Genomic DNA, 27875 nt, shown 5'->3' on the forward strand with positions numbered 1-27875 from the left:
TCACCTGCATCTTATTAATATATATTTTTTTTTAACTGACCAGTAGTTTGATATATAAACTTTATACATGTATGAACTAAAATTACAGAAATCAATTTAAAAAATAATTGCTGAAACTGTACAAATAAATTACAAAATCTGTAAGCAAAAAATCTGCTGAGCAATAAATACTTTAAGGCAGAAAACCTGCATAAATGCCTGGCATTGGAATCTCACCAGAAATTTATAACCAAAATTCACACTCATATAAACTTTACCAACAAAAAAAATTCTTTACAGAAATGTACATAAATAAAATCTTGAGAGGTACACACATGCTATTTTAGTACACAAACCTGATATATCTATTGATAATACCAACAGCAAAATGATTACTCCTTAGTAAAGAATTCCGAGTTGAACAGCACGTATGCAGGAATTACATAGAGATTTTACTAGTCTCACAATATATGCTTGTACTTTTGAATCAAATACATATCAGTCTTGCATTAAATATAGTGCATGTATTAAAAACAAAAATTATATACCTATGGAAGTGCATGTTAGGGTTAGCACGTACTGTCAGATCATTCCAATACCAACATTTCTTATGATACAACGGTGTCTACCACCAATTGACCCCCCTAGAATAAGGTCTTTGAGTTCAGCTTAAAATCATGAATTAATAAACATGTAACTTACAACTTATTACAATAGTAACTGAAACAACTGTGATTGAAACTCACTGTTATGCATGAATTTAAGTTCACATCTTATAGTGTTATTTTTTTAAATATTGATTAAAAAAGCACCTTTATATATCTTATCAGTGAACACAAAATTTTAGCAGGTTGTTACTTTAGTCTCTTCTTTTTCATCATCATCATCTTCTTCCTCTTCTTCTCGTCTGCCTCTTTTTGGATGTCCTCCAAGTCTTCCATGATACCTGAAATTAGATAGTTCAACAGTGGTGCAAATTCTCAAGTAGAACTCATTGACATCAACCATCATTGAATTTGCATGTCATCATTTTGGTCCCAGAAAATTCCTAGATATGTTAACCTAAGTGCATGTTGCAAATTATGTAAAGTATTGTCTCATGTTTATAACTAAGGGTGTGGTAGAAAACAAATTAGATAAAAAGGCCTTTAATTCAGAAAGTTTGGGGCCACAGCCATGCCACAAGAGCGATTCTTCAGTAATATGCAACATCAAGTGTTTAACAGGGAATACCAAAGAAAAAATAATACATAGTACAATGATACCTATTTAAAATTAGTAATAAGCTGCTCTATTGACAAAAAAAAATGTATGTATTATATAGAAGTTGGCACATTTAAGTGTTTTTTCATGGAGAAGATTTTAGGTTTATTGTTACAATTTATGTGGGGAGAACTATAGATTTGTAAGAGATAGCCCAATTGAGTTTTATTTATTATTAATAGATAATTGTACTTAAAAATGACTGATCAATAATCACTCCCTATTAAAAATCTTTATTCACAAGCTACTCAAAGTCTGTCCAGTTCTACAGTTCGCAATCCTCACTGGAGCTAGGCTAAACAGTGGTTCGCCCCTTACCTCACGCCTGCCCACACACAGAGTCTGGCACCACTCTAGAGGGGGGGGTCTCTCACCCTCTTCGCCAATGTTGCCTTCTATCACGGAACTCTCCGAACTCCGCGGAGGCTGGCATCGCTGCTTTAATACCTGTGGCGCCCTACTCGAACTGACAAAAGTGGCTGTGACGAGTCACGTCATCCAGGGCCGACCAAATGCCAGAAAAGTCGAGAATGGCAATGCTTATTCAGGGCACTCCACACGGCGGCCTCCGTAAGTCCGGAATTCCCAGGCCGATAAAGGTGATAAATAGCCCGAGACAGGACGATGCGCGGGGAGCAAAAGGGAGGGTAGCGAGGACACTTGTAATCTGACATCAATGCACGGCGACGGCATGTGACAGCAGTGATGTGCACGGCTGCCAACTCTCTCCGAACCTGGCACACATTGCGGTCTTGTCTCTCGCCTTTGTAACAATATATTGAGTATATAAAAAAGTTGCTGTTTAATCATTTTTATAATCAGCATTATATTAAGAAGAATTTATATAACCTTTGAAAATTACTAATATTATTGACTAGACACAAATCCTTCTATGAACTGATGGTGTATAACATGGGCTTAAATTGCTGTTGAGGATAATGGTTCTACAAAGACTTTCTACAGCTACAATTTCTACCTGTGCAACTGTACTACAAAGAATTTTTGCAGTTACCATCTATACATTGTGTTGCTGCTCTACAAAGACTTTATGCAGCTGAGCTCCAATCTCTACTCTGTGTTACTGTTCTGCTTATACATTTCACTGTACTAAGTTGCTAGCCTGTATCACCTTCAACTTTGTGTAATGAATTCTCTTAACACTCATCATGATGTGGCAAGTAGAATATTAAAGTGATATAAACATTTACCTGTCTTTGTACTGATGAACTCTTCTTTCAGCTGCTGAGCAAAACTTGACTCCATACATTCATCGTCGTCATCCATGTCAGCATACCTACCACAGAAAACACATTTTACCGAATCATCCTTGATTTGACTTTTTTATGATCCAAAAAAATTAAAATTAAATGCTTTATTAAATTTGAGGCATTACAAATTGGTGCAATGATGTTTATATTAATTACAATGAATTGAAGTACCAACAATTGATAATAATGTAAATTGGATTACTGAAGCTCCATTCTACCAATATAAAAACCAGGAAATAGAGATGTGGCTCCTATTTGTGATTTATATTTCTATATCTGAAAATCCACACTTTATACTTTCCCAATGTTTGAATGCCAATTGCACCTCACTTTTAAACTTATTAGAACATAGTGACATAAAAATTATTTTGCATTATTGGTAATGACATTGCATCTCCTATGATAGTAAAGCCTGTCTTCACTCCACCAGTACCAGTCCCCACTGACGGAACACACCCTTGCATCACATCAGCAAGAGAAAAACTACGAAGTGCTCAGAGCTGTGTGTTAGGCACCTGTATGAGTACCAATGTATTTAATTCCTGTAAGAATTTATGTAAAGTCATAATATTCACAAAAGGAAGTGCATCGCTAAGTATGCGTGTGACCCCTTAAGCATACCTGATTTGATGAACGCCTTAATATCTTTTGCAACCCCAGGCCACAATTAATACATACTGCTCACTGAGCGTATTTAATAATATACGTATATAAATAGTCTGGCTACAGGTGATGGAGTAGTCCACAAGCAACAAAGTCTGGTTTGAATGGTAGTTTTCAAGTAAAAATTCATCATATAGACAGTATGCATATATTTAGACCTTCTGTCAGTCGTTTCCCGTATGGGGAATTTAACTAAGTAAATTGTAAGATGTTTGGACGTTAGTTTTACGTACAACATTTATTAGCGCTTTATGGTTGTGGCACGCGAGGGCACTGTCCCTCCTCTCTCCCGCGGCCCACCTCTTGCGGCAGTCTTCAGGTGTTCACAGTGCAAGGCGGACGTGACCACCACAAGCAGAAGCTGAAAAGCTTACATCTACGAGATCTGCGTGCCGGCAAATCTTATTAATCAACCGAAACCTTCGGTACTTAATTCACTACGAATACCTGGACTTAGTTTGTGGTGCAGGGTGTGACCCTCCCACCGTAATTGATCCTTCTCCGCGCGACAGCACCGTGGAGTTTTATAAGAGTACAGGGCCGACTGATTCGGATCGCAATCTTTCTATAGCAGGGTGGCCGTCAGAGGGCGTAGACGAGTAACGTGAAGTGCAACATGTGTTAACAGTGTTTCCAGTGTAATTTGTAGCATACCGACTCAGGCTTAGTACCTGTCCATCGGCTCGCGTAAATAGAACCACGCCCATCAAAACGTTTGATTTATTCAGTAGTTTGCCGCCCAACCTACTTAGAAATCAACTACCTATGTGGAGAAGGGAGCGCTCAAGGATGTCGTTAGTTAGTAAGGCCTTCACCAACTGGTGCAGCCACCGAGCTTAGTGAGCCACACTGGGACCGACGACCCACACCAACCCTTGGGTTATACGTCAGGGCTTCTGGACCAAGCTCATATTTAAATTATTGTAAATTACTTGTAATTGTAAATCGTACTTCTGCGTCACTAAGTGCAACCCGGTTCTCAGTCATGGGACTGTCCGGCGGTGGCAGTACATAAATAAGAAATAAGTAATGTGGTAAGTGTAGGGTATGTATATCTTGTATTTTGTGACATTAATGATATGGCACAAGAGTTACAGCCACTAACTGCCAAATTAAACACAAGAAATCATACAATTGTACCAATATGGACACAAGAAAAGAAGAAACTATAAATTTTTCTGTTAGTAAAAATTTAATTTTCCTTTCTTACAAACAGTTGAATGAAAACGATGCAAATTGCAACATATGTACCCTCTTTTATCGCATAATCGTCGCGCTCACATAATCATCGCACCTATATTTTAGGGTGTCAAAATTTGGAATAAAAAAACCTCTCTCACATAAACATTGCATGATGTTTTTGGTCCCACTATTAGATTCCGAGCGCTTTGTGTGGGTATTTTTCCATATAAAACTATGTATTTTAAAGTAGAAATCTAATATTTATTCAGACATTACCACTTATTTAATTAATGGAAATTTAGTGTAAATTTTCTTTTAAAGATGCTTTTAAACATAACCTTTATCTGTTCATTTGCATCGCCACACTTTTTGAGAAAATCAAAATTTTAAATTTGATTACGCAAAAACACTTTATATAACAAAGCCTGTTGTGTTGTACATAAAAAGAAAGAGCATTCAAACTGAGTAAAATGACACCACTCCCATCTTTCTAGCTTAATTAGGAGAAAAGCTATGGTGATCTCAAAATATTTTGGTTACATTTTGTTTTTTGCGGATTTTGGGAAACTTTACATAGCTGTAATTTGAAACAGTTTGAGATATTTAAGGAGGGAGTGGGGGGGGGGGGGGGGGGGAGAGAAAAAAACCATTTGGAATTTTTCTTAAACTCTATAAGGACAACCTTCATACCAAATTTCATCAAATTCAGAGGTGGTCAAGTAAATTTTTATTTTATTTTAGTGTGTTGATTTCACAATGGAATGATCCACTCATAAAATGTAACAGTTCTCATAAATATGTTATTTAATAAGTCTGTTGACAGGGTCAATCTGTCCATAGAGGGGAGATTGCATATACCGTGTTTTATCGCATAATCGTCGCACATTTTATACTAAAATCAAGTTGGAAAAGTAGAGGGGCGACATTTATTGGGGGGGGATTTTTGGTGAGGTAAAGTTATTCATAAAAATAAAAGCCATTAATGAAAAGTACGTTTATTTAAAAAGTGGAGTACCTTTACTAGAGCATGACAAACAATTTAAATTAATAATGGAACAAAAATCTTTCTTCAACTTTAAATATAAAAACAATATCTGTGACCAGAATGCGAGCCTGAATGAGCGCATAACTATCGACGTAGTAAACACTTACCACAAAAAGAGTGTGGGCCATCAAACGTAATTAACTCGGTACTCGACAGAGATTGCGCGTTGCATGCAATCGGCAAGATATCAGTACCAGATAAAGGTTATAACGTTTAAAAATGACTTTAAAAGAAAATTTACAAACCAGACAACTTTGTATTTCCGATAAATAAATAATCTAGTGGTAATGGCCGAATAAATATTAGATTTATACTTTAAAATACATTGTTTTATACTGAAAAAATACGCACACAAAGCGCTTGGATTCTAATATCGGGATCAAAAACATCATCCAACGATTATGTGAGAGGTTTTATTAAATCCAAATTTTGACGCCCTAAAATATAGGTGCGACAAATATGCGATAAAAGAGGGTATCTGTACTGGACCAGGATGATGCACAGAGTTCAGGCATCATAGATACGACTTAAGTTCATTGAAACACTACTGCTTTGAACGGAAAATGTTACTAATGCAACACATGTTAAAAATAAAAGTTGATAAAACCATACGTGAAACACATTTCAGCACAATGGGGTCCTTAGAAACAGTGAGAGATAAGAGAACACTGCACTAGAAAAATGAATAGGCAGGAGAAAAAGGAGTAACCAATGTCCAAAAAATTTCCCACTTGTGAAACATTCGGGTTGGTACCAACCTCTGAAAGCTGGACTGGACATTTATAACTTAAAAGATTTAATTAATATCCAGGAAAACATTATTTACATTTACAAAGTATGAGCTACTAAATTACTAAATACCAAATTAAGGTACCTACTATTGTGAATGTTTTGTCATTCCAACATTACAGATTCTGACACAAAAATTGATATTTTACACAGCAGATTTTTTGTTATTCTATAAAATATTGGTAACTTTGAATGTAAGTCATCATATACCTTCAATGTATACACATTATTTTTAATACTTTGAATGTCTAAGACCCAGCAGCTGAATGAAGAAAATAATTTACCCAACCCATAAATTACTATAATGAATAAAACAGTTGCGGTGTAGAGCAAAGAGAGGTACACCATTAGTCCACATAATTCACTTACTTGGACCTGTCGTAGCCCGTGATCTGCTTTATCAGCGATGAGTAGTCCTCCTCTTCCGGCTCGTCCACTATGAAGTCGTCCAGTTCCGAGTCGTGCTCTTCATCCGAGTCCAGAATGCGGCCTGCAAATCCACTACCATGTATTAACAAACGTGCAAGGTTAATTCAGCAACACTATTTAAGTATTGAGTATACATAATGGTAACTTTTTTTATACACCTGCCCCTCGAAGAAACGCCCTAATTTTCTCCAGGAAAACAGCGCTAATCAATACTTTTTTTTCCCATAAGAGAGTATGTTAATCTAATTAATTTGTTTTCCAATCAGGTAAGTGTGCTTGGTGACTACCATTTTCATCTAGATACTACGTCCTTGAAACTAATTTTCAGTGCTAATATACTTATGTCTAAATACACTTGAAGTACATTTAAATAAATGTTGAATAACATTTTTAGATTAAATAACCTAAAATTAAATGTTAAAACTCACATACTGCATTGTTTACATAATTGGGCTTCGGCATAACATTCCTTATTGGGTGCTAACATTTCTGAGTTACAAAATAATAATGTTATTAACACAGGAGATATATTTCAGTTTTAACACGATTTAAAAATTATGAACTTATTATTAGCAATATTATTTAACCTGTTAGTGTGATTCCAGACACTGTTCACTAAATGTGTTTCTGCCATGATTTGCAACTACCACATCCTAGCAAGTGCAAGATAAACTAGCCCTGAAAGCTTCCAGCTTTTCTCTCCAGAGCTGCTGCTGACATGCGGGATGGCGGAATATAAACTTGAAGCAAAATTAAAGAATTCTGCAAAAACACAACCGCATATGTTAACACCAGTACCAAGAATGCTCAATGTGCTGAAGTTACCTCTATCCACTGAATATATTTACCGCCCAATGCATCATTGTACACAGCTTGGGACGACAGCCTACGCGGTTCCACTCAACTAAGGCAAATTCTGTAGTTTTTAAGTGTTTTATATCAAAATGTGCAATGCTGCCAGTAGACGTACGGGTAGCATCAGCCCCTCTGAGAGCCTCCAATGTGTGGTTTTCAAGGTTTCTGTCACAAACATTAATTTAACGCTGTTGTCCCAAGCTCTCTGTCCTGGGCGGCCGGATAGAGCTAACTTCAGCTCAGTTTTTGAACACACGTTTAACGAAAAATTGTTCACAATTTACGGGCTAATCATGGCCCCCACAAGGGTGGGGCTGGGTAAACCCCTGGGTCCAGGGCCCGAGCCCAGCCCTGTTTATTTTTAAATGTTTAACTATTATAATTTTTTACATACTAGAAAAAACATACTAAATATTTTATAAATAAAGCTTAGTTTGGACTTATAAAATAGTAACCATAATTATACCCTGTATTTTCAAGTTAAATAGCAATCTAAAAAGAGTGTAGGTAAGTAACCATGAATTATAATGTAGCAAATGAATGTAAAATTGGGGCGGGGGAAGGGGGGGCCCGTCTCTGATCCTGGTTCCAGGGCCCATAATCAAATGTGGGGGCCATGGAGCACATACGGTATAAGTCCAGCCAAAAAATGAAATCATAGCAAGATGAGTAAACTAAAATGGTCCATCATTACGTCCACCATATAAAATTTTTACGACAGTGCTCAACAAACAATGAAACTGAATTAGCTCATCACATTGCTGTACCAGTTGCATCTAGTGTCACACAATCATGCCAACAAATGGCTAATGGTTTATTTTTGTTGTGTATTTGTCAGACATAACTCGAATGAGGGAAATGGTGAACAGATGGAACAGCCTCACAAAGAATATGAATGCAAGCAGATGATTGGTCGAAAAATAATTTGTACCAGCATGCTGCATGCGGCAAAGGTTTTGATGGTCATGTTTTTTGTTTTAAACAATTGTCTAAAAGTTTAACTATGAATAAAGTTTACGAGTATAAAGATAAACTTAATTACATTATTTTATTCCTGAAATGATGAACGTTATATGAAGGTAGCATCTATAAATGCAAAAGTTTTGAATGGAATAAATTAACATAGGGATATATGAAAATGATCAAGGGAACATTAATTTAAACATTATAAACTGAAAAAAACTTACTATGTGGGAACATCTTATGCGAGTTTTACTGTATTTTGTAAGTTTTTCGATCTGGATAATATAAATTTTACGCCATTAACCACCCATTATTTTTGATGCATTTGTATATTGCTAGTTTCATAAATATACCTATTTTCATATGTCAACACTGGAGTACACAAATTTTTTGCCCAGTTTCTAAATTATATTCTAGGGTCATCAAAGGGACTTTAGAAAACATATTGTAAAACCAAAATTAGGAATCATCTGAGATAACCTAAATAACACCATCTTTCTATATATTAATGTTACTGCACAAAACATTTTTTCCCTTAGTTTTGCCAGCACTTCTTTTGGTCATCCGAAGTTCAAAATAAAATTTTCTACCAAGAAAAAAAAAAGGGGGAGGAGTACGTGCAGACATTAGAAGTTATACTTCTATGGTATTAATACACACACACACACACACACACATAAAAACTAACGCTAAGTACATCTATGTATATTTGTTTTTGTTTAAACAACAGAAATCAAACTGTAAATACTTCCTACAAACAAACCTTAACCTTATTGCGCTAATTCAAAATTTAAGATTAAACAGTAAAAATTTTATCACAAAATTCTTTTACTCAATATGCATCAAATATATGTAGGCTACCAATACACTTAGAAAATCCTCAATGTTTGTGAAAGTTAGTATATACAGATGAGTACGTGGGTCTGCCATCTTTTCTAGATTTCTGAGACTTCCACATATGGCAGCACTGTTTTTACAGGACTTCAGGAAGTTTAAAAATTTGAACTCACAGAAAGGAACCTGGAACATCCCTAGAGATTGCTCCTGTTATGAAGAAAAGAAATCAGCAAAGTAATTACACATAATACCAGCACAAAACCAAATTCAAACAAAAGTGTAGGACTCACGTTTTGCAGGTTTCTGTGGTTTTCTCTTCACATCCGCCGGAGGGAACTGTCGACTCCTGACGTCCGAGGGAGGGAACTGTCGACTCTTGACGTCTGCTGGAGGGAACTGTCGACTTCTGACGTCCGAGGGAGGAAACTGCCGACTTCTGACATCGGACGGTGGATTTGGCCTTGGTCGTGCATCTGCTCTTGACGGCTGTTGACCCTTCATTTCCTTGGGATCTCTCGAGCTCTGAACCGGTGGTCTGCTCTTCACGTCCTTCACATCCAGTGGTTTTGAAAGCTTCTGTGGAGGACCATCTCTGGGCTTGGAAGACTCGGACCTCGAAAACGAGGGGCCGTGGGAAGTTGGTCCTTGCAGCCCACTGGAAGATTTTGTGTTTCCCACGGTAGATCTAGGCTGCTGCTTGTCTTGTGGTTTTGATGGCAAGTCTTTTCTGGGAGTGCTCTTTGGCAATGATGATCGGGACTGATCACTCTTACTTGTGGAAGAAACCCCAGCTGAACTTTTCTCTAGCCTTTCAACAGGCCTGACTGGCCCATTTTGACCTTTCACTGGAGCTGAACCCACCTTGTTGGCTGCTGACTGTTCAAGACGTTCCTTGTATTTGGCTAAAATTATGTCCTGAATTTTTCTGCTATAACCTGAGGGAGTGTTGCCACTTCCTGCACTAGAAGCTTTCTTACTGTCACTAACATTTAAGGCACTTGTATCTTTGGATGACGGTTTTTCAAGAGACCCACCTGTTCTAGCTACTTTCTGCTCCCTCCCATCATTCTTCCCCACTTTACCATCTACTTCTGTCCTCCTCATCCTGTTTTCTCCAGACCCATAACTACTCTTATAGCACTGACTATCCCTAACTTTATTACTATCATCAATTGGCTTCTTTCTATAATTCTCTTCAACAGACTTACTATTTGTGTTTTTATCATCAGGTTTCCAGCGTTCACCTTTCCTTTCTTGTGAATCATTCCTCTCTTTCACTTCCCTCTTATCTTGCACATCTACCCTCCTTTGTTGCAATTCACCTCGTCTCTCTTGGGTTTCCCTCTTCTCTTGCAATCCTCCTCTTTTCTCTTGTAACTCTCTTTTCCTTTCTTGAGCTTCCTTCCTCTCTTGGACTTCTTTCCTCTCTTGAGCTCCCTTCCTTTCTTGAGCTTCCTTCCTCTCTTGGACTTCCCTCCTCTCTTGAGCTCCTTTCCTTTCTTGGACTTCCCTCCTCTCTTGAGCTGCCTTCCTCTCTTGCACTTCTCTCCTCTCTTGGACTTCCCTCCTCTCTTGGACTTCTCTTCTCTCTTGAGCTCCCTTCCTCTCTTGCACTTCTCTCCTCTCTTGGACTTCCCTTCTCTCTTGCATAGCTTTCTTCTCTAGGACTTCACCACTCCTGTCATGAAATCCTCCCCTGTTGTCTTTTACTGCTACCCTCTTGTCTTTATTTTCTGGTTTTCTGTCTTGTTGTTCTACTCTCCTTTCATCCCTAAAGTTTCTTTCACTATTTTTAATTCCACTATTTTCATTTCGAGTGTTTCTACCCATAGTCCTGTTATTTCCATCATCCTTATTGATCTTATGAAATCTTTCCTCCTTTTTCACATATCTCTTTACATCATCTTCGGCACTGCTTTCTCTATAAGAATTGGTCCTGTCATTCCTATTCCCATTCTCAAATCTAGTCTCCCTTTTCCAGTTTCTTTTTTCATCACTCTCTACGCTGCTATCCCTATAAGAATGGTTTCTTTCATCCTTATTCTCATTTTTATTTTCATCACTCTCAGCACTGCTACCTCTGTAAGAATTGTTCCGGCCATCCCTATTCACCTTCTCATATCTTCCGTCCCTTTTCATGTTTATTTTTTCTTCATGCTCAGCACTGTTTTCTCTATAAGAATTTCTTCTCTCATCCCTTTTCACATTATTGTATTTTACCTCCCTTTTCGTAGACTTTTGTACATCACTCTCCGCACTGATTCCTCTATAAGAATTTTTCCTCTCATCCCTATTCTCCTTCTCAAATCTTCCCTCCTTTTTAACATTTCTCTTTTCATCCCCCTCAGCACTACTATCTCTATAAGGATTGGTCCTCTCATTCCTATTCCCCTCCTTAAATCTTCCCTCTCTTTTCTTGCTTCTCTCTTCTTCACTTTCTACACTGCTATCTCTTCTTTTATTTTTTCTACCTTCATCACTCTCTAAACTATCTCTATTAGAATTGTTCCTCTCATACTTATTTCCCTTCTCAAATCTTTCCTCTCTTTTCGTGCTTCTATCTTCATCACTTTCTACACTGCTAGCTCTTATTTTCTTTTTTCTATCTTCATCACTGTCTACACTATTTCTTCTTTTCTTTCTTCTATCTTCATCACTGTCAATGCTGCTAACTCTTCTTTTCTTTTTACTATTTTCATCACTCTCTGCACTGCTATCCCTATACGAATTTTTCCTCTCATTTCTATTTACCTTCTCGTATCTTTCATCCCGTTTCACAGATCTTTGTCTATCCTCCTCCGCACTGTTTTCTCTATAAAAATTCCTCCTCTCATCCCTTTTCAACTTCTCATATTTTCCCTCTCTTTTCATAGATTGCTGTCCATCACCCTCTGCACTGCTTCCTGAATAAGAATTGTTCCTCTCATTCCTATTTCCCTTCTCAAATCTTCCTTCCCTTCTCATTTTTCTCTTTTCATCATCCCCACTACTACCTTCTCTAAAGGCATTATTTCTCTCATTTCTATTTACATTCTCAACTCTTCCCTCCATTTTCATTCTCCTACTTTCCTCTTCCACCATTCGGTCATCTCTATTTGTTTTCTTTAATACCTTGCTGTTATTTATGGATTCTCTACTACTGTAGGATTTGTCGACATCATGTTTATAAGGCCTAGTATTTCTTTCCTCATATTTGCCATCTTTCACAATATTTCTATCATAACTATCATTCCTATTGGCATTGTTGCTGTGTGATTGTGATTTTCCATTATTCCTGTGCTCTAACACTCCTCTTTGCTCCTTGTTATCTTCCTGTCGTGGTTCCTTTTCTCGCGAGCTGATTTTTGGTATCCTCTGGATCAGACTGGCTGGTCTCAGCATGCCCTCCTGCACACTTTTGTCTGGTCTCACAAATGTATGCTGTGGCTTTTCTACTTCCGCTGTCCTTTTAGATAGATTAGCCTTCTCCGCTTCCACCTTCTCTTTCCTCATACGCCATTCCCTCTCACGTTCATACTCAAGTCTCTGTTTCTTTGTCATCGGCCGCTCGTCTTCTTCCGGTTCCTTGACTTTTGGTTCTATCTTCACGGGCTCGAACTGCTTCTTCTCTGCAAGTTTCAGAAGAGAATAGAAGTCTATGGGGGGAGGGGCAGGTCGCTTAGGTTTCACAAACTTCTCAGGTTTCCTTTCTTGTTCTTCCTCTACATCTGACTCTTCCTTCTCATCCGGCTCATCGGGCTTTTCCTCCTTTGCTTTCCGCTTCCGTTTATGAGGCATCATTTCCTCTTCCTCTTCCTTCAACAGAGCCATCCTGACACGATCCTGCAAAAACCAATATACTTAGTGCCCGTAGTTAGGAACCACAGGATAGACTTATGCTTAATAAAAATTGTGTGCATCATGGAGTCCCAGTGTGACAGAAGTGAAACTTCTAGCTCATTAGGTATAGATAAATTATTAGTATATTTTTTGTAGAACAAGAAATAATTGAAAATAGTATGGAAGCTAGTATGATCTCAAATGAAATATTTTATTCAGCAATTTCATATTCCATAAAGTAGTTTCAAATATTGTTGGGAAAGACAATAATTTTCTTACAATTTTCCATTTGAAACCTCACAACCTCTCTCTCTCTCTCTCTCTCTCTCTATATATATATATATATATATATATATATATATATATATATATAGACATAATCCTAAAAGAGGCTTATCGGAGGCTGTAGACATGGATGCTTAAGCCTATATCAGGAATTTCGTGGTTTTTTAGGCAAAACGACTTTTGTGGATTTTCGAAATCCTAATTTTCCCTAGAAACGGGAATTTTTTCCAAGAAAACGGGAAATTTTCCCTCAAAAACGGGAAATTTTGAGTCATTTTTGAGGAATTTTGAGTCAAAAATGGCCACCGTGACATCACAATCCAAGATGGCGGACACCGACACCACAGCCACAGCCTGTGCCAGAAAATACATTTACATACTATTTACATATATATATATATATAAAATTAAAGCTATATTTCCAAATTAACCCCTTATAGTCCACTGTAACATATTTAATATATAATTTGTTTAACCTTATAAATATTATTTTTTGTCCAAATATTCATTATATATCTTTGGTAATGTGTCTAGAAACACTTCAGTGATATTTTTTAGCCAAAAGTTTTTCATACTGTTGTTAGTGTAATCTATGGTACTGTTGTTTTCCATAGCAGCCATCTTGTGAAGAATACTCTCAAATTGACTGAGTTTATATTCGCCAAACAAAGGTAATTATAATATTTCTCCTACATAAAAAAATATCATCTTATAGCTTATACTTTTAGCTAACTGTGTATACCAAGAAGTTTATAATTTGATGCATTTTTATGTTCTGAAATAACAAAAATGTTTATGTATCAAATTAGTTACATTGGGCACCAATGGAAAATGTCCAATTTTAGGTTATGTAAATTTTTAAGATCTAAAATAATGAAATGTTCAAGATATGAGGCGTTAGTTTGATTTTGCATCAACTATTAAGTAATTTCAATGTATTGGTTGATATTTGAATGTAAAGTGTACTCTATTTTGGCTCAATAACTGAAAACTATTTAGTACCTACTGATAAGATCTTGAAACAGATGCATATATTTTCATTTGCTTATGTTATTGACTTGTTTATTTACAGATGAGTCGTGTGCCAGGGAAGATAAAGAACGTGGCAGTTCTGCCTGACAGTTCATAAGACGATAATTTGGACGATAGTGATGATGACAGAGACTGGATTGCTAACCACAGTGAATGTTCTACAGGCCACCAAAACTATTTGTTGTATTTTGACAGTTGGTTTTCATCACCGGGCTTACTTGTAACACTCGGAAAGCTTGGAATTGGATCTCTCAGTACTGTGAGACTAAACAGATACTCTGGTCTATCTTTTTTCCAGTGACAAGGAAATGAAAAAGATAGGAAGAGGTTGCATTGAAGAGAAAGAAACAAACATTGATGATATTGATATCAGAGCAGTAAAATGGTGCGATAATCGTTGTGTAGTAGTTTGCTAAACTTTCAAATCTGCATATTATCCTGTTAGCAATGTGAAAAGATATGACAGCAAACAGAAGGCTTCAACTGAAGTTTCATGTCCTAGAGCAGTTACCACATACAATAAATTCATGGGAGGTGTGGACCTAATGGCTGCTCTAATAGCATATTACAGAATTCAAATCCGCTCAAAGAAATTCAACTTGCGTTTCTTTTTTCACTTTATTGACCTTGTGCTTGTCAACTAATGGCTTTTGTACAGAAGTGACTGCGACTCCCAAAATCTTTGCAAAAATGACTGCCTGGATCTTCTGTACTTCAGAACTTATGTTGCTGAACTTCTCTGCAAGCGAGGCATCGATATGAAGAAGCTTGGCAGATCATCTTCTCAAGCTGCTGTAGACCATGAGTACATGAAGAAGAAGAAGAAGAAGAAGAAAAAATCATCCGCTGTCCTGCCATCATTTGTGTTGAAAAGGTATGGTATCTGTCACTGGCCCAAGGTCCAAGAGTACAGGCAAAGCTGTAAATATAACTTATGTAAATTCTCAAGCTGCAGTAGACCACGAGTACATGATGAAGAAGAAGAAAAAATCAGCCGCTGTCTTGCCATCATTTGTGTTGAAGAGAGATGGTTTCGGTCACTGGCCCAAGGTCCAAGAGTGCAGGAAAAGATGTAAATTTATGTTATGTAATGGCTTGACAAGTTTTTATTGTACCAAGTGTAAGGTGCACTTATGCATCACAAAACATAAAAATTGTTTTGTGGAACTTCATTCCTAAATGGGATTTCATACAAAACTTTTAGATTTGTTTTGTTACAATGAGCCAATGTATCATTTTTCATTTCATTGTGGACTATATTATTGCTGTGTTTCAAATTATGTCCAAGGGATGCCACAATGACATGTTCCTACTGTGCAATATTTTGTTTTCACTCTTAGCATTGTAATGACTTTTAAAAATCTGGGATGTCTTACTAATAAATGCCACAATGGCACGATCCTACTGTATTGTATAATATTTTATACTGTTAGCATTATAATGACCATAGATTTGTTATCATGTTCTTTCTGTTCAGCATTGTTTTTTCTACTATAAGCATTGTTATGACATAAGAAAATCATTGATGTAATACTAATAAATGCTACAACTAAATGTTCCTACTATACACAAATAATTTGCATTGTTAGCAACATTGGATGAATTACTAAGAAATGCTACAACAGTGTGTTCATATTGTACTGTATTATTTATTGTACTGTTAGCATTGTTACAACCATAGTAAATCTTAAAAGGCACACAAACCAAGTTATTCTTTTCAGTGTAATTCGGATTTATGAAAAAAATTATTTTGTGTATTTATTACAATACTTATCTGGACAATTTTAGGAATTTATCTGCCACTAAATATTTGGTGCAACATTTACCACTTGTTGACCAGTGTATCAAATTTGATACATAATTGAATTTTATATAATAAAGTAAGAATGAACTTTGAAATCATATTTTATGTAAATAATATCCCTATTTAACAATAAAAACACTAGTGAAAAATTTTTAACTTGATTTTTTATAATAGTGGTCTTTAAGGGGTTAATTGCTAGTAAAAAAATTGGATAAGCAGCTTAAAAAGGCTAAAAAAATATATAACTCTATCTGATACGAAATACCAAACTTTTATAAGCTTGATAATTATGAAAATTTCTAGTAAAGCCATACTGACTGTTTAGGAGAACGAGGCAAAAGTGACGAGGTTATACCTTGGTGCTGTTGAGATCCTTAACAGAGTGTTTCATGGTGGACTTGAACTTGGGCTCCTCTGGTGGCAGTGTGCTGTACTTATCCATGAGCTTGTTGTAGAACGCAGAGGCTTCCTGCGACACATAGCCGTAGTCATCCTCGTCTGGCTGCGACGGTCCTGGCAAACAAGACCAGCAAACCTAGCATTGGTGTCTTGACAACTGATGGTCAACCAACTTCAAGACTTATTTTCGTACATTTTTACATCACAGGGTCATTTTTATACACAACAAGCTGCAGTAACCGGCATTGCCCGGGCTGAACACAGGGTGATATATTGTGCACGAGTTAAAGCAAAATGGATAGCGCTATATGACAGTGTGGTGGACATAGAGATGTGACACACAATTGCTGTTTGTATGTCTATGATCTATGATTTTCATTTACTCTTGGCGATAGGTTGAATGGGATTGAAGTTGATGCACTGCAGCGCCATCTAGTGGCGAGTTATAGCAAAACGGATACATTGAAAATAAATATTCTCAGTGTTCAAATGTTTATGTATACCCATTCTCATGGAGATTGGTTGAACGGTTTAGAAAGTAATTCGCTGCAGCATCATCTAGTGGTGAGTTACAAAAAAAAATAGATAGCATAAAAACCTTCTCCATGAAAAACACTTTAAAGTGCCAACTTTATTGGCAATCAGCCATCGGTGTTGGAGTTTATCAATGTTATACATACCAAAATCCAACAAAACAAAACACCTCTAGGAACATGCTGATTTTTATGTTAGCAAGCTTTAACCATTTCAGAAATACTTTCCAATTGATTTAGGTGAACAGTTTTCAAATATAATTTTTTTTTCATTTCCACTATAAACTGAAGAGACAAATCAACAAACCGAATGCAAATTTAGTAAGAACTAAACTAAAGTTTCATGGCTTCCAGCACTTTTACTGCTTATTTAGAGATTTTTCCTTGCATTTAATGACAAGTTTTCCAGTTTTGTAACTCTTGTGAACTGCAGAAACCCGGTAAACTGAAAGGATGAATGATTGTCTCATAAGACATCAAGGCCATTAGAGACAGATGAGATGAGACAGTGAGATGTAGCAACTATGAAATCTACTGGTGGTACTTTGTACTTTGGGTGAACATTTGATAAGGCATATGTCATTCATGATGGCACAAAACAATGGCGAATGGAATCCACGCACACTGCCAGCCTGCCGATGACCCCAATGATTAAAGTGGCCATCTCGATACGCACAGCAGGCCAGAGTGACGTCCGGTACGATAAAATTTTAGACTCTGGTAGTATCACGTCTGAGGACCGTCCCATTGTACCAAGGCTTTAAATCGTTTTAGGCAACAACAAAAAAAAGTTTGAAATCTATAACGTAAATGGTGAAAAATATTTTTCATTATTGTTTTTTATCCCTCCATTGATAGAACCAGTTAATTACGCAATTAATTATTTGTGGTAAGAAATAAATTTATTTAAAATTTTCCCATGCAAACTGTAACATAATACTACTGACACCACAAAATCACTTATCCGGCATAGACGTGGCCACACTATTCCAGATTAAAGAACCTTCGCTGTCCAGAAATAATATACTTAAAAAAACTAGGCTTAACTTGTTTAAATTTTGTATGAATATTCATGCCACTGAGCACTCGAGAAAGTCTCACCTCCCAGAGTGACTGCGGTGTTGTTTTCATCCACAGCGTCTTCGATGACCGACTTGTTGGCCGCCTTGGTCCGCTTCAGCATAGCCTGCACTCGCTTCTTCGCCTTGGTGTCATGTGACCGCAGCTCCAGCAGTTCCTGCACAGGGAAACAACCCGACGCTACACGACAGCAACAACCTCCGACACAGCAACTCCTGAACCGCTTCCAAACCACGATTCTCAGCTCCATAATGACTCGACATAGGGTGTCTACTAATACCTAGTGAACAAATTTCACGATTTTTTTTTCAGAACCTTTCAACAAAATATTCTTACAATTTTTTTTAAATCCTAGGTTGATTTTTTTTTTTTTAGAAATTTTCTAAATTTCACAAAAATGTACCCATTTTTAAGTTAGAAAACTAAAAAAATTTCAGAGATAATTTTACATAAACTGAAGTGAGAAGCCAAAAAACAAAATGAAAGGCTGCTGGAAATTAAAAGTTTCGTGACTTTCAGCATCATTGCTGCATGCATATGAACTTTTTCTTAACTCTAGTCTACATTGAGATCTTCATAGACAATGGAAGGATATAAGATGAAGACGGGCATACTGACGGAATGAACGAGTGGTGAGAAAATGAAAGTACCCCAAGAAAACCGACAGGTTCACAGCAATTTCCATCACAAAATTCAGGTTTGACCTTGACGGGAATTGAACTTTGATCACCTTGTTAGAAGGCAAGTGATTTAACAGGTATGTAACCATGACACTTATGTAACCCAGTGAGCAGTTAAAGATAATAAAGAGACAAAATTTAATGGTTTTATTTCAAGCTCTATAATTTTTTCAATCCAAATTTTGATTAAACTATTTTTGGGATCGCAAAAATTTCCTTTATTCTAATTAAATTGAAAGTTCTTTAATCTGGCATAACACAAGTCTTCCAAAACTAACTGAGCTTCTCTAATTCAAATTTTTTTAGGTGGATTCAGCTGTCAAACTTGGCTGCCTGGTCGCGTTTCTGTGGTGCCGACATTTTTACATTGCACAGAATTTATTGTTAATGTTGTTTTCATTTTAGCAGTGTTTACTGTTTTATAGCAGGTTATGTTTCACATTTTAACATTCGGTATTCCTGTTAAAACTATATTCACGTTCAATAATCCGGCAAGGCAGTGGTCCAGAACATGGCCGACTATGCAACACTTACATTCATGTGACTAGATCATTTTACATTGTGAGAAGAATGGAAGGTTAAGACAAAATGTGAACTCATATATGCTATGCATTTCACAGCTATTCTCTTTCTCAGTTGTACAAGTATTTTATGTTGTGATTAGCTCAACACAAGTGCACAGGGCCTTCGAGAGAAACTAAGTGCCAGGGGGTAAATATTTTTATTGGAACCCTCTACCTATTATTAAATGTACATCTTTTCAAACCCCACAGTTAAAAAAAAAAAAAACCTGTAAATGTAATCATGATCAACTGCAAATGTGACTGCAAGTATCGCGTAACTTGTAAGATTTCCAATGGATTACATTAGCAACAGACTTGTGAGTTTTGCCATATCAAGGTAAACACAAGCATTAAAAAAAACATCTAAACTCATCCAAGCCCCTCCTGGTGCCCGGACTCCTGGGGAGTTTGCCCCCCCCCTTCCCTTTCCTATCGATACACCATGTGTGTGCCGTACCACCAATCACGGCATCGGAGACAAGTAGGTACAGAGGTAACAGAGTGCTCTCACGTCTCTTTTCTTCAAAGCATCCGTCTGTTTCCTCTTCTCCTCTTCCTCCTTCCGGGCCAGGAACTTCTGGATGTTTGCGGACAGGCATTTCTTCTCCTCTTTCTTTGGAGGGGCGAACTTTGTCTGGTAGCACTTCACGTTCTGGGACTGAAACAATCATAGACTTGCTGTGGGTTTGAAAAATATCACTTTTTGGACAGGAACTACACTATATTACATTTAACTACACAATGACTCAATAGGGAAAATAAACACTGATAGCCAATCACAATCAGTTTCAGAAAATCAATGGAGTTACATGCTATGTCTTTTAAGAATCCAATATTCAATACTGAAATTTTTGGTGATTTTATAAAATTTTAATTTGGTCATGAAATTCAGGAAAAACTTTCTGCACTAAATACAGTAAACTCATATTAATAACCAATTGTTGTTGTAAGACTGCCAAGCTATGTAAAAAGGTATTTTTTCATAACAAAGAGTTACTTTACGGTGCAGCTTTTCAACTTCCTGAAAACCTACCATTTTGTTGTACAAAATTTTGCATCTGCAGTGTCAAAATAATCATTATGATCAGAGCCATGAAATCAGAGTGCTAACAAGGTGACACAAATTTGACTCACCTAGCATATCTTTGAAGCTCTAAGAAGAAGGTATTCCATATTTACTGTTTATCACAATTAAAAATTACTTAGTTCATTGAATTACATTAGGTCACTGCATTGGGCTTGCAAAATACAGTTTCTTAATAGAAAATATACGTTAAAAATTCTTTTTACATAGGAAATATGTCCAATTTACAATTAATAGTATGTCCACAAAAATCTGTAATAAACTTTATCTGACTTTCCATGACCATAATTGCAACTGTCCTTGACTTATTTTACTTAAAATAATTTATATTTTTAAAATTTTCTGAAATAAATAAAATCCAGCCCCCATCATCTCCATAGCTGGCCTAGTTCAAACAGAACCATGAATATGTCTTTTATAATGAATATGACTATTCACTAACATACCAATAAAAAAAAACACATGCTTTCTGTGTGATGGCAGACTGGAGCAGGTTATTTTCCATTCAAAAACTATTACTGTGGAATTTACATTACTTTTCTAGAATTTCAATTAAATTCCCTGACTTTCCCTGACCAATTTAAACTTTTCTAACTTTTCCCTCATTTTCTCAAGAATGTGGACAAGTCTGATACATTATTCTCAACCCATATTCCTTAACAAAAAAAACTCTTTTTCATATGTCTTATTAATCTATTTTACAAGAGTACATAAATATATTAAACTAAAAATACTTATCAAAACTTGTTCTTGACAACATGCAGCATGTCAAAGTGACCTTAAAATCTCTTCCCAATACAAATTTTGCACTGTTATCATTTCTATCAATGATATGCAATCAATCAATGCTGCAAGTCTAGAATATGTACAAAACCACTAGGTACCATATTTGATAAAACTTTGAAACACAACATTGACTGTGAGCATGTGAATGAAATATTGACATTCGTGCTTCAAATCATTTAATTACTACGCAGTTGATTCAGTGGTTGTTTTTCTAACATTTAAGGGCGTATGTCCCGTTCCAGGTCATGATTTTAGATTTATATTAATCACTGATCAACTTTTAGACATTTTCAATCGTTTAACTTTCACGAAATGAAAAATATATATAGTTGGATATTTTTTGTATAATTAGCTGCCAAAGTTACATTTTTAACCTTTTTGGGTTGTACAAATAACGAGAATTTAATTTATTGCAGAACTGAAACTTTTTAGGATTAACTGCTATGCCACTGGCTACTTCAAGAAATGGTTTGCATTTCTTTCAGAAAATATTAATTAATATTACCTGACATTTCAAAATTCTCAAAATTTGTATGATCTTGACAGCCAAGAAACATGAAATGAGTTTTTGTGATAGAAATGCAAACCATTTCTTGAAGTAGCCAGTGGCATTGCAGTTAATCCTAAAAAGCTTCAGTTCTGCAATAAATTAAATTCTCGTTATTTGTACAACCCAAAAAGGTTAAAAATGTAACTTTGGCAGCTAATTATGCAAAAAGTATGCAACTATATATATTTTTCATTTCGTGAAAGTTAAACGATTGAAAATGTCTAAAAGTTGATCAGTGATTAATATAAATCTAAAATCATGACCTGGAACGGGTCATACGCCCTTAAATAATAATTATAACATATTGGTTTTCAACTACACATGAATTTGTGATTAAAACACATACTGGTTTAATGACATTAAAGAAATGCTAGAATTAAAAAGTAAGTAATCCAGTTTGGTAATCAACATATTTTTTTTCTCTTCATTTTCCCTGTATTTTGAAGGTTTGAAGACACCTTTCAGTTCCCTTAATTTTCCCTGGTTTCCAGGATTTCCCTGTCTGCAGGATACCCTGGATGAACTGAACTTAATTCTGCTCTAGGAACACCAGAAATTTCCAGGTTCTTTGAATGGGTCTTACATTGGGGGAGATTGGTGTACCATATGTCCAAAAACATCTTAAAAAAAATTTCTAGGACAAGCAGAACCTTAGTAGAAAGAAGCTCTGCTAAATATCATCTTCTGTAGTTGTGTGACTCATCAAGATGTATGCCGACGACAGCTAACACACACAGCGATGCAGATGTCGCGAAAGCTCCCATGGTGCCATATTTACAAAGTTGGGAGTGCATGAAAGTGCTTGTAGCATGCAGCACTCAATGTGTTGTGTATCGTGTTACTGAGCGGTCACTCCACACAATTCACTAGTGCTCGCATCACCAAAGTTTTAATAAAATTAATTTTTGGTTTTCACCAGTTGGTGAAATAAAAAGGAATTCTTTCACATCCTGAGCCTTCGCAAGGTTGAAAAATTTCTGCTGAAGTTGTTTAAAAAGTTACCAATTTTTATCAAGCAGATGAAAACAGCAGACTAATGCCAGGTGCCAAAGATAAGGTTAGTGTACACAAAAATGTTTATGAAAAAAGTGCCTAATATAGCATACAGAGAGAAATTTCCTTGTGATAAAGTAAGATTTTCTCAATTCTGTGAGCTGCGGCCAAAATGGTGTGTCACAGTTGGTCAGCCAGGTACACATTCTGTCTGTGTTTTCTCAATAATCCAGAATCCAATCATTTTAAGTGCTATAAATTTATAAAAATCAAGGTTAAATGACCTCATAAATTTACTGGTATGTGATAATGAAAACCGTGATTGCATGTTAAGAGTATGTCCTAACTGTCCAAATTCTGAAAAAATACAAGAATATGTACGAAACATTTTTAACTGACTTTGATGATGATGAAATTCAGTTTTCACAATGGGTAACTACTCATCACAGCCATTTACAAATGCTGGTCCTTCCTTTATGTGAATTTATTGATCTGCTTTTGAAGAAACTGGCGGCTTTAATACCACACTCATTCGTCTCCAAACAGCAGTCAAACTATGTGCAACAGAGGAAAAAAAAACATTCAGCCAAATGAAATAATAGTTTTCATGGACATTGCAGAAACCTATTCTTTTGTTATACAAGACGAAATTCAGTCATATCATTGGGTTCATTCTGCTTGCACATTATATTCCGTAATTCTGTACTTCAGAAATGCCTAACTCTGACTATTGTACTGATTATTTAATTTATATAAACTTATGTACTATATGTATGAACAGTTAACAAAAATTCTATCCACCAAAACAATTCTTTAGGTGGGGTGAGAGTGAAAAGGTAAATACCCACAAATTTTATTTCCCCAATGTGTAGCAAATTTTGTGCTCTTTCTAATGGTACCAAGCCCGAGATTGTAAAGATTAATAGAAAAAGTTATAATAATATTACTGAACTAATGTTTACAATCTTTGGTAATTCATTTTTTCTACTTCTAACATACTGTGCCGGAAATTAGGCATTTCGTCACCTTTTTTAATTTTTTATATAATTTTAAAATTTTTTGGGGTTTCTTATTTTTTTAATTTGTCTGGTTGTTAATGGGGGTGTTTACTTTTGTTAGGCCAGTGTACGCCACGGATTTAAACTTTGTGCCAGTGGACCGAAGCCCCTTCCCAGGGGGCCAATCTGATATTTTGCTGTCTAATGTGGACATGGTCAGTCCGGTTGAAATTTCTCTCGCCTGCAGTCACGTCCCGAGTTTGTAATTTTAATTCCCTGCATGACCAAAACTGCATAGAGCAGCTTCTGGGCTGCAAGCTGCTACTTCTCAGAGAGCTGCTGAGAGAAGTAAGTCTGGTCACGAATACGTATTAGGTTCTCTCCTCGAAAAGCACGTCATGGACGCTTGTTCTCAGCGTCGTTGCACTTTTGCTCCCCCCCTCCTCTTTCGGTTCTAAGAATTCGCCTAAGGCCAATGGCAGGTCAGAAACCCCAGCAGACAGCGACCGTCTCCCAGGATGCCTTGCATAAAAAAATGTGTGTGCCAAGATGGACCACCCCGCGACACCTAGCGTCAAACTCGCTAACCACCCAGCCAACTTACCCTGTAGGCCGCCAGAGTGTAGCACTAGACTGCGCCCTTTAACCCTGGGTTTAAGCAGACGCCTTGGGCGAGTCGATTCTTTTTTTATTTCAGACAGCCCCCAACAGGTAGCGCTAAAGTCGACGCAATGCTACCAGCTTCGAGACTTCAATCAGAGTTTTTTTTATGGCCCTCACTCGGGGAACTTCGGGACCTTTCGGTCCGGACTCGCAGTCCTCCCCTCCACTTTTGATTCAAGTTTTACTTTTAATTACGAGACGCGTTTCTCCGCGGGACACTTCGCGCCGCGACTGCAGACGGACCGTTTGATTATCGGCGAGTCGATGAGACACTGCAAGACTTCCATCCGGCCGCAACCGACTATGTAGTCGCTTAAATAAGGGATGATATCCCTATAATCTTTTTCAAGTAGTTTAGTCCGTCTGCGTAGTATAAAATGTAATAGTTATTTTTTTTATCTTTTAATTTTTTTTTGAAATTAGAAAACGACCGCGCCCAGCCGCGTATTCGCGGGATCCAGTTCCTGGCTGGCGACGCATCTGTAAATAGAAGTCAACTTCCCTGTCTGGTGAGTGACGATCCGGCCTTTTCTTTCCCCAATTTCCCGTTGTTGGCTTTCGTGCCAACTGTGTATGACTGTCTGGACGCAGGTCTAATTCGTTTTGAATTTGGGCTGTGTTTCAGACAGGGTCGAAGTTACGGAGGGAGAAATTGCCCCCGCATGATCTTCGGGACCTCCAGCTGATCCCCCCCCCCCCCCCCCCTTGTTAGAAGAGTTTGGCCCGCAGTCCGAGGTCATCCTGGAAAGACCCGGGTGATATGAGATATATATATATATATATATTTTTTACTTAACTAGAAGGAACTAAAACAAAGATACCAGCGAGCAGTGTTTTAAGGACGTCATCCTCAAGAATCTGGAAAATCGAGGAATCTCTTATATATATATGTAATCGTTGGGAGCTACATTTGAAATTTTGTTAATGTATTCATTTGATTGTTTGGTTGCAATATGAATTGTTTTAAATAATGCCGGGGCGCCCCTTTTAATTTTGTTAATTACTGAGATTTTTATTGTCATGTATACGAAATTCCTTAATAATAAACTAGGAAAACCTATAGACCAAGCTACCGATTTTGTGTATTTATTTATCAAATACCTTCTTCATTGTAACGATCCTCAAACTCCCAAGTTACTAGTGCGCAGGGAGTGTAAATTTTGTCTTGTTCACCGTCTCGTGCCCCCTCTGGTGATTTACTTAAAATTTTCTTAATATTTTGCCCAGCAGTTTCCAAGGACTTTTTGATTAATTAAAAATAATATAAAAATTGGGCACGAGGGGCATTTCAATACATTGCAAGTACTTCTGGGCAGTTAATTACAATTTACGAGTGATATTTTAAATCTACGTAAAATTCTGAGTATGGTGAATTTCACGATTCTACATTAATAACTGTTATTACAAATGTAAGTTGAAGCAAGATGTGTCACTCGACTTTGGTTGCGGAGTAAAAAAATTCCACCAAACAGGGGGAAACTTTAAACTAGAACCAATATTCCAAAAATGAAGATACCATGAATCAAATTTCATCCAAATCTGAGACGGTAGGGTGGACAATGTGTATCTTGGCTACATGATCTGGCATGGAATAAGCCTATTTCTAAAATTATAGTGAATTAGTTAACCCTTGCTGTGTAGCTCATTTCCCAATGTACTAATTTCATATTTTAGGCAAAAAAATAAAATTAATAGGTTCATAACACATAAGTTAACAAACCAACCAATGTAAAATGAATTTCCTCATTAGATAATAAAATTTAGGTCTACACCCAGGAGCATACACAGAATTTCAATTTTGATTTTGATATGCTATACTCGCAACTGGTCAAAAAAAAGGGGGGGGGATCTCTTGTCTGCTGTTTGCTTTCAAATTAATTCCTTTTGTTGGTGGGAATGATAGATTTTTTTTACTACTTCCTTAGTATTTCAGTGGGGATGGGAACACATCCCCTAAAACACCGTCCTCCTCCCCCCCCCCCCCCCCATCTTGAGCTGACCCCTGTCAATATTTAGAGTGAATTTTTCATTTGATGTTTGCAACTGAGGATAGCATTTGGATTCACAGTATGTGTTCCGTATCACGTAACCAAGTTTATCACCTTGATCAAGATGGTTGATCATGTGTGGTACATGATACTTGCTATTTTAATTTAGTACATAGAACGATCCTGGACCCAAACAAAAATATGACAATACAAACAATGTTAGAAAGTGAAAAAATTTCATTTTTTAATTTTTATTTGATTTGATAGTACGATCATAATTCCATGTTTCAACACAGTTTTTGTTATATTCAGGATATTTCGATGTACTAACTTAAACAAAAAAAACGTACCACAGGATCAACCAATGTGTTCAGGATCATGCTCTTAAGATCAAGGGTTATTTGTACTTGAATACATGATAGAAAACTTTTACAAACATAACACCTACCAATTCTTTATAAGGTAAATATACAATTTATCAGACAAGGCATAATAAGATAAAAAGACTATTGGTAGTTCAACATTACAGACTGGAAATACCAGGTGTAAAAACCAATCTGAAGTAGGACCTACTCAGACAATGAATGTATCGTTGGCCACAAATTAGCCAAATTTTAAGCAGTACACTTAAAATGCCATAAACACATACATAATTATTAATCCTATCTGACAATACTCAAGTTATACCAAATTCTAAATGAATTAAATAAAAATGTAATATAAACAAATAGGTACTACAGAATACAAGGCCAGTTAAAACTTCAAAACCTTGTCCGTGACGGAGAAATACAATCAACTCTATATAAAATGTGTTAAGGAAACTATCACCATTCATTACTGATATTCTTAACTTGTAAACTTGGACAAGTGTGTTAATGCATCTAAATTTGAGTGATGTATCTTACCTCCTTTTGTACACAATGCTCATTTCTTTTTGCAGCGTAAAGCAAACGCTCAAAATTCATTGTAAGGGTCAAAATTACATGTATTTATTATACACAAATAGGTACTTTATTCTCAGTGACAAGAACATACTTCCAAATTTATGTAAGTCTAATCTCAATATGTTTTCTTTTTAGGCCACGTCATAGAACATCGAAACAGTTGTAAAGATTGCCCTGACTGCAATACCATAGTTCATATTTTGAGGTTTGGAAGCACCTATTGGCGAAAATGAGTACTAATAAATGAACTTATGACACAAAATAATTTAAGTAAAATAAGACAACACTTAACAACAAAATAAAATACAAAAATAATAACTATTTTTTTATAACTGACGGTAAAACTGTTTCTGATCAGTGATAAATCATTATCAGCCTTTACTGTATTTACTTTTGGGAAA

The 27875-nt window shown here is 36.4% G+C and overlaps 1 protein-coding gene across 1 annotated transcript; it reads right to left on the minus strand.

Annotated features, from left to right (window-relative positions):
* Positions 1–27647, minus strand: LOC134536845 (trichohyalin). Its single transcript, XM_063376858.1, has 8 exons — positions 27436–27647; positions 19980–20126; positions 18247–18382; positions 16569–16726; positions 9564–13095; positions 6559–6679; positions 2451–2536; positions 1–925 (listed from the first exon to the last, which is right to left on the minus strand). The coding sequence occupies exons 1-8, from the start codon at positions 27493–27495 to the stop codon at positions 834–836; spliced, it is 4332 nt and encodes a 1443-aa protein (XP_063232928.1). The 5' UTR covers positions 27496–27647; the 3' UTR covers positions 1–833.
* Between the last annotated feature and the right edge of the window lie 228 nt (positions 27648–27875).

Source organism: Bacillus rossius, chromosome 11 (genome assembly GCF_032445375.1).
Source record: "Bacillus rossius redtenbacheri isolate Brsri chromosome 11, Brsri_v3, whole genome shotgun sequence".
NCBI lineage: Eukaryota > Metazoa > Arthropoda > Insecta > Phasmatodea > Bacillidae > Bacillus > Bacillus rossius.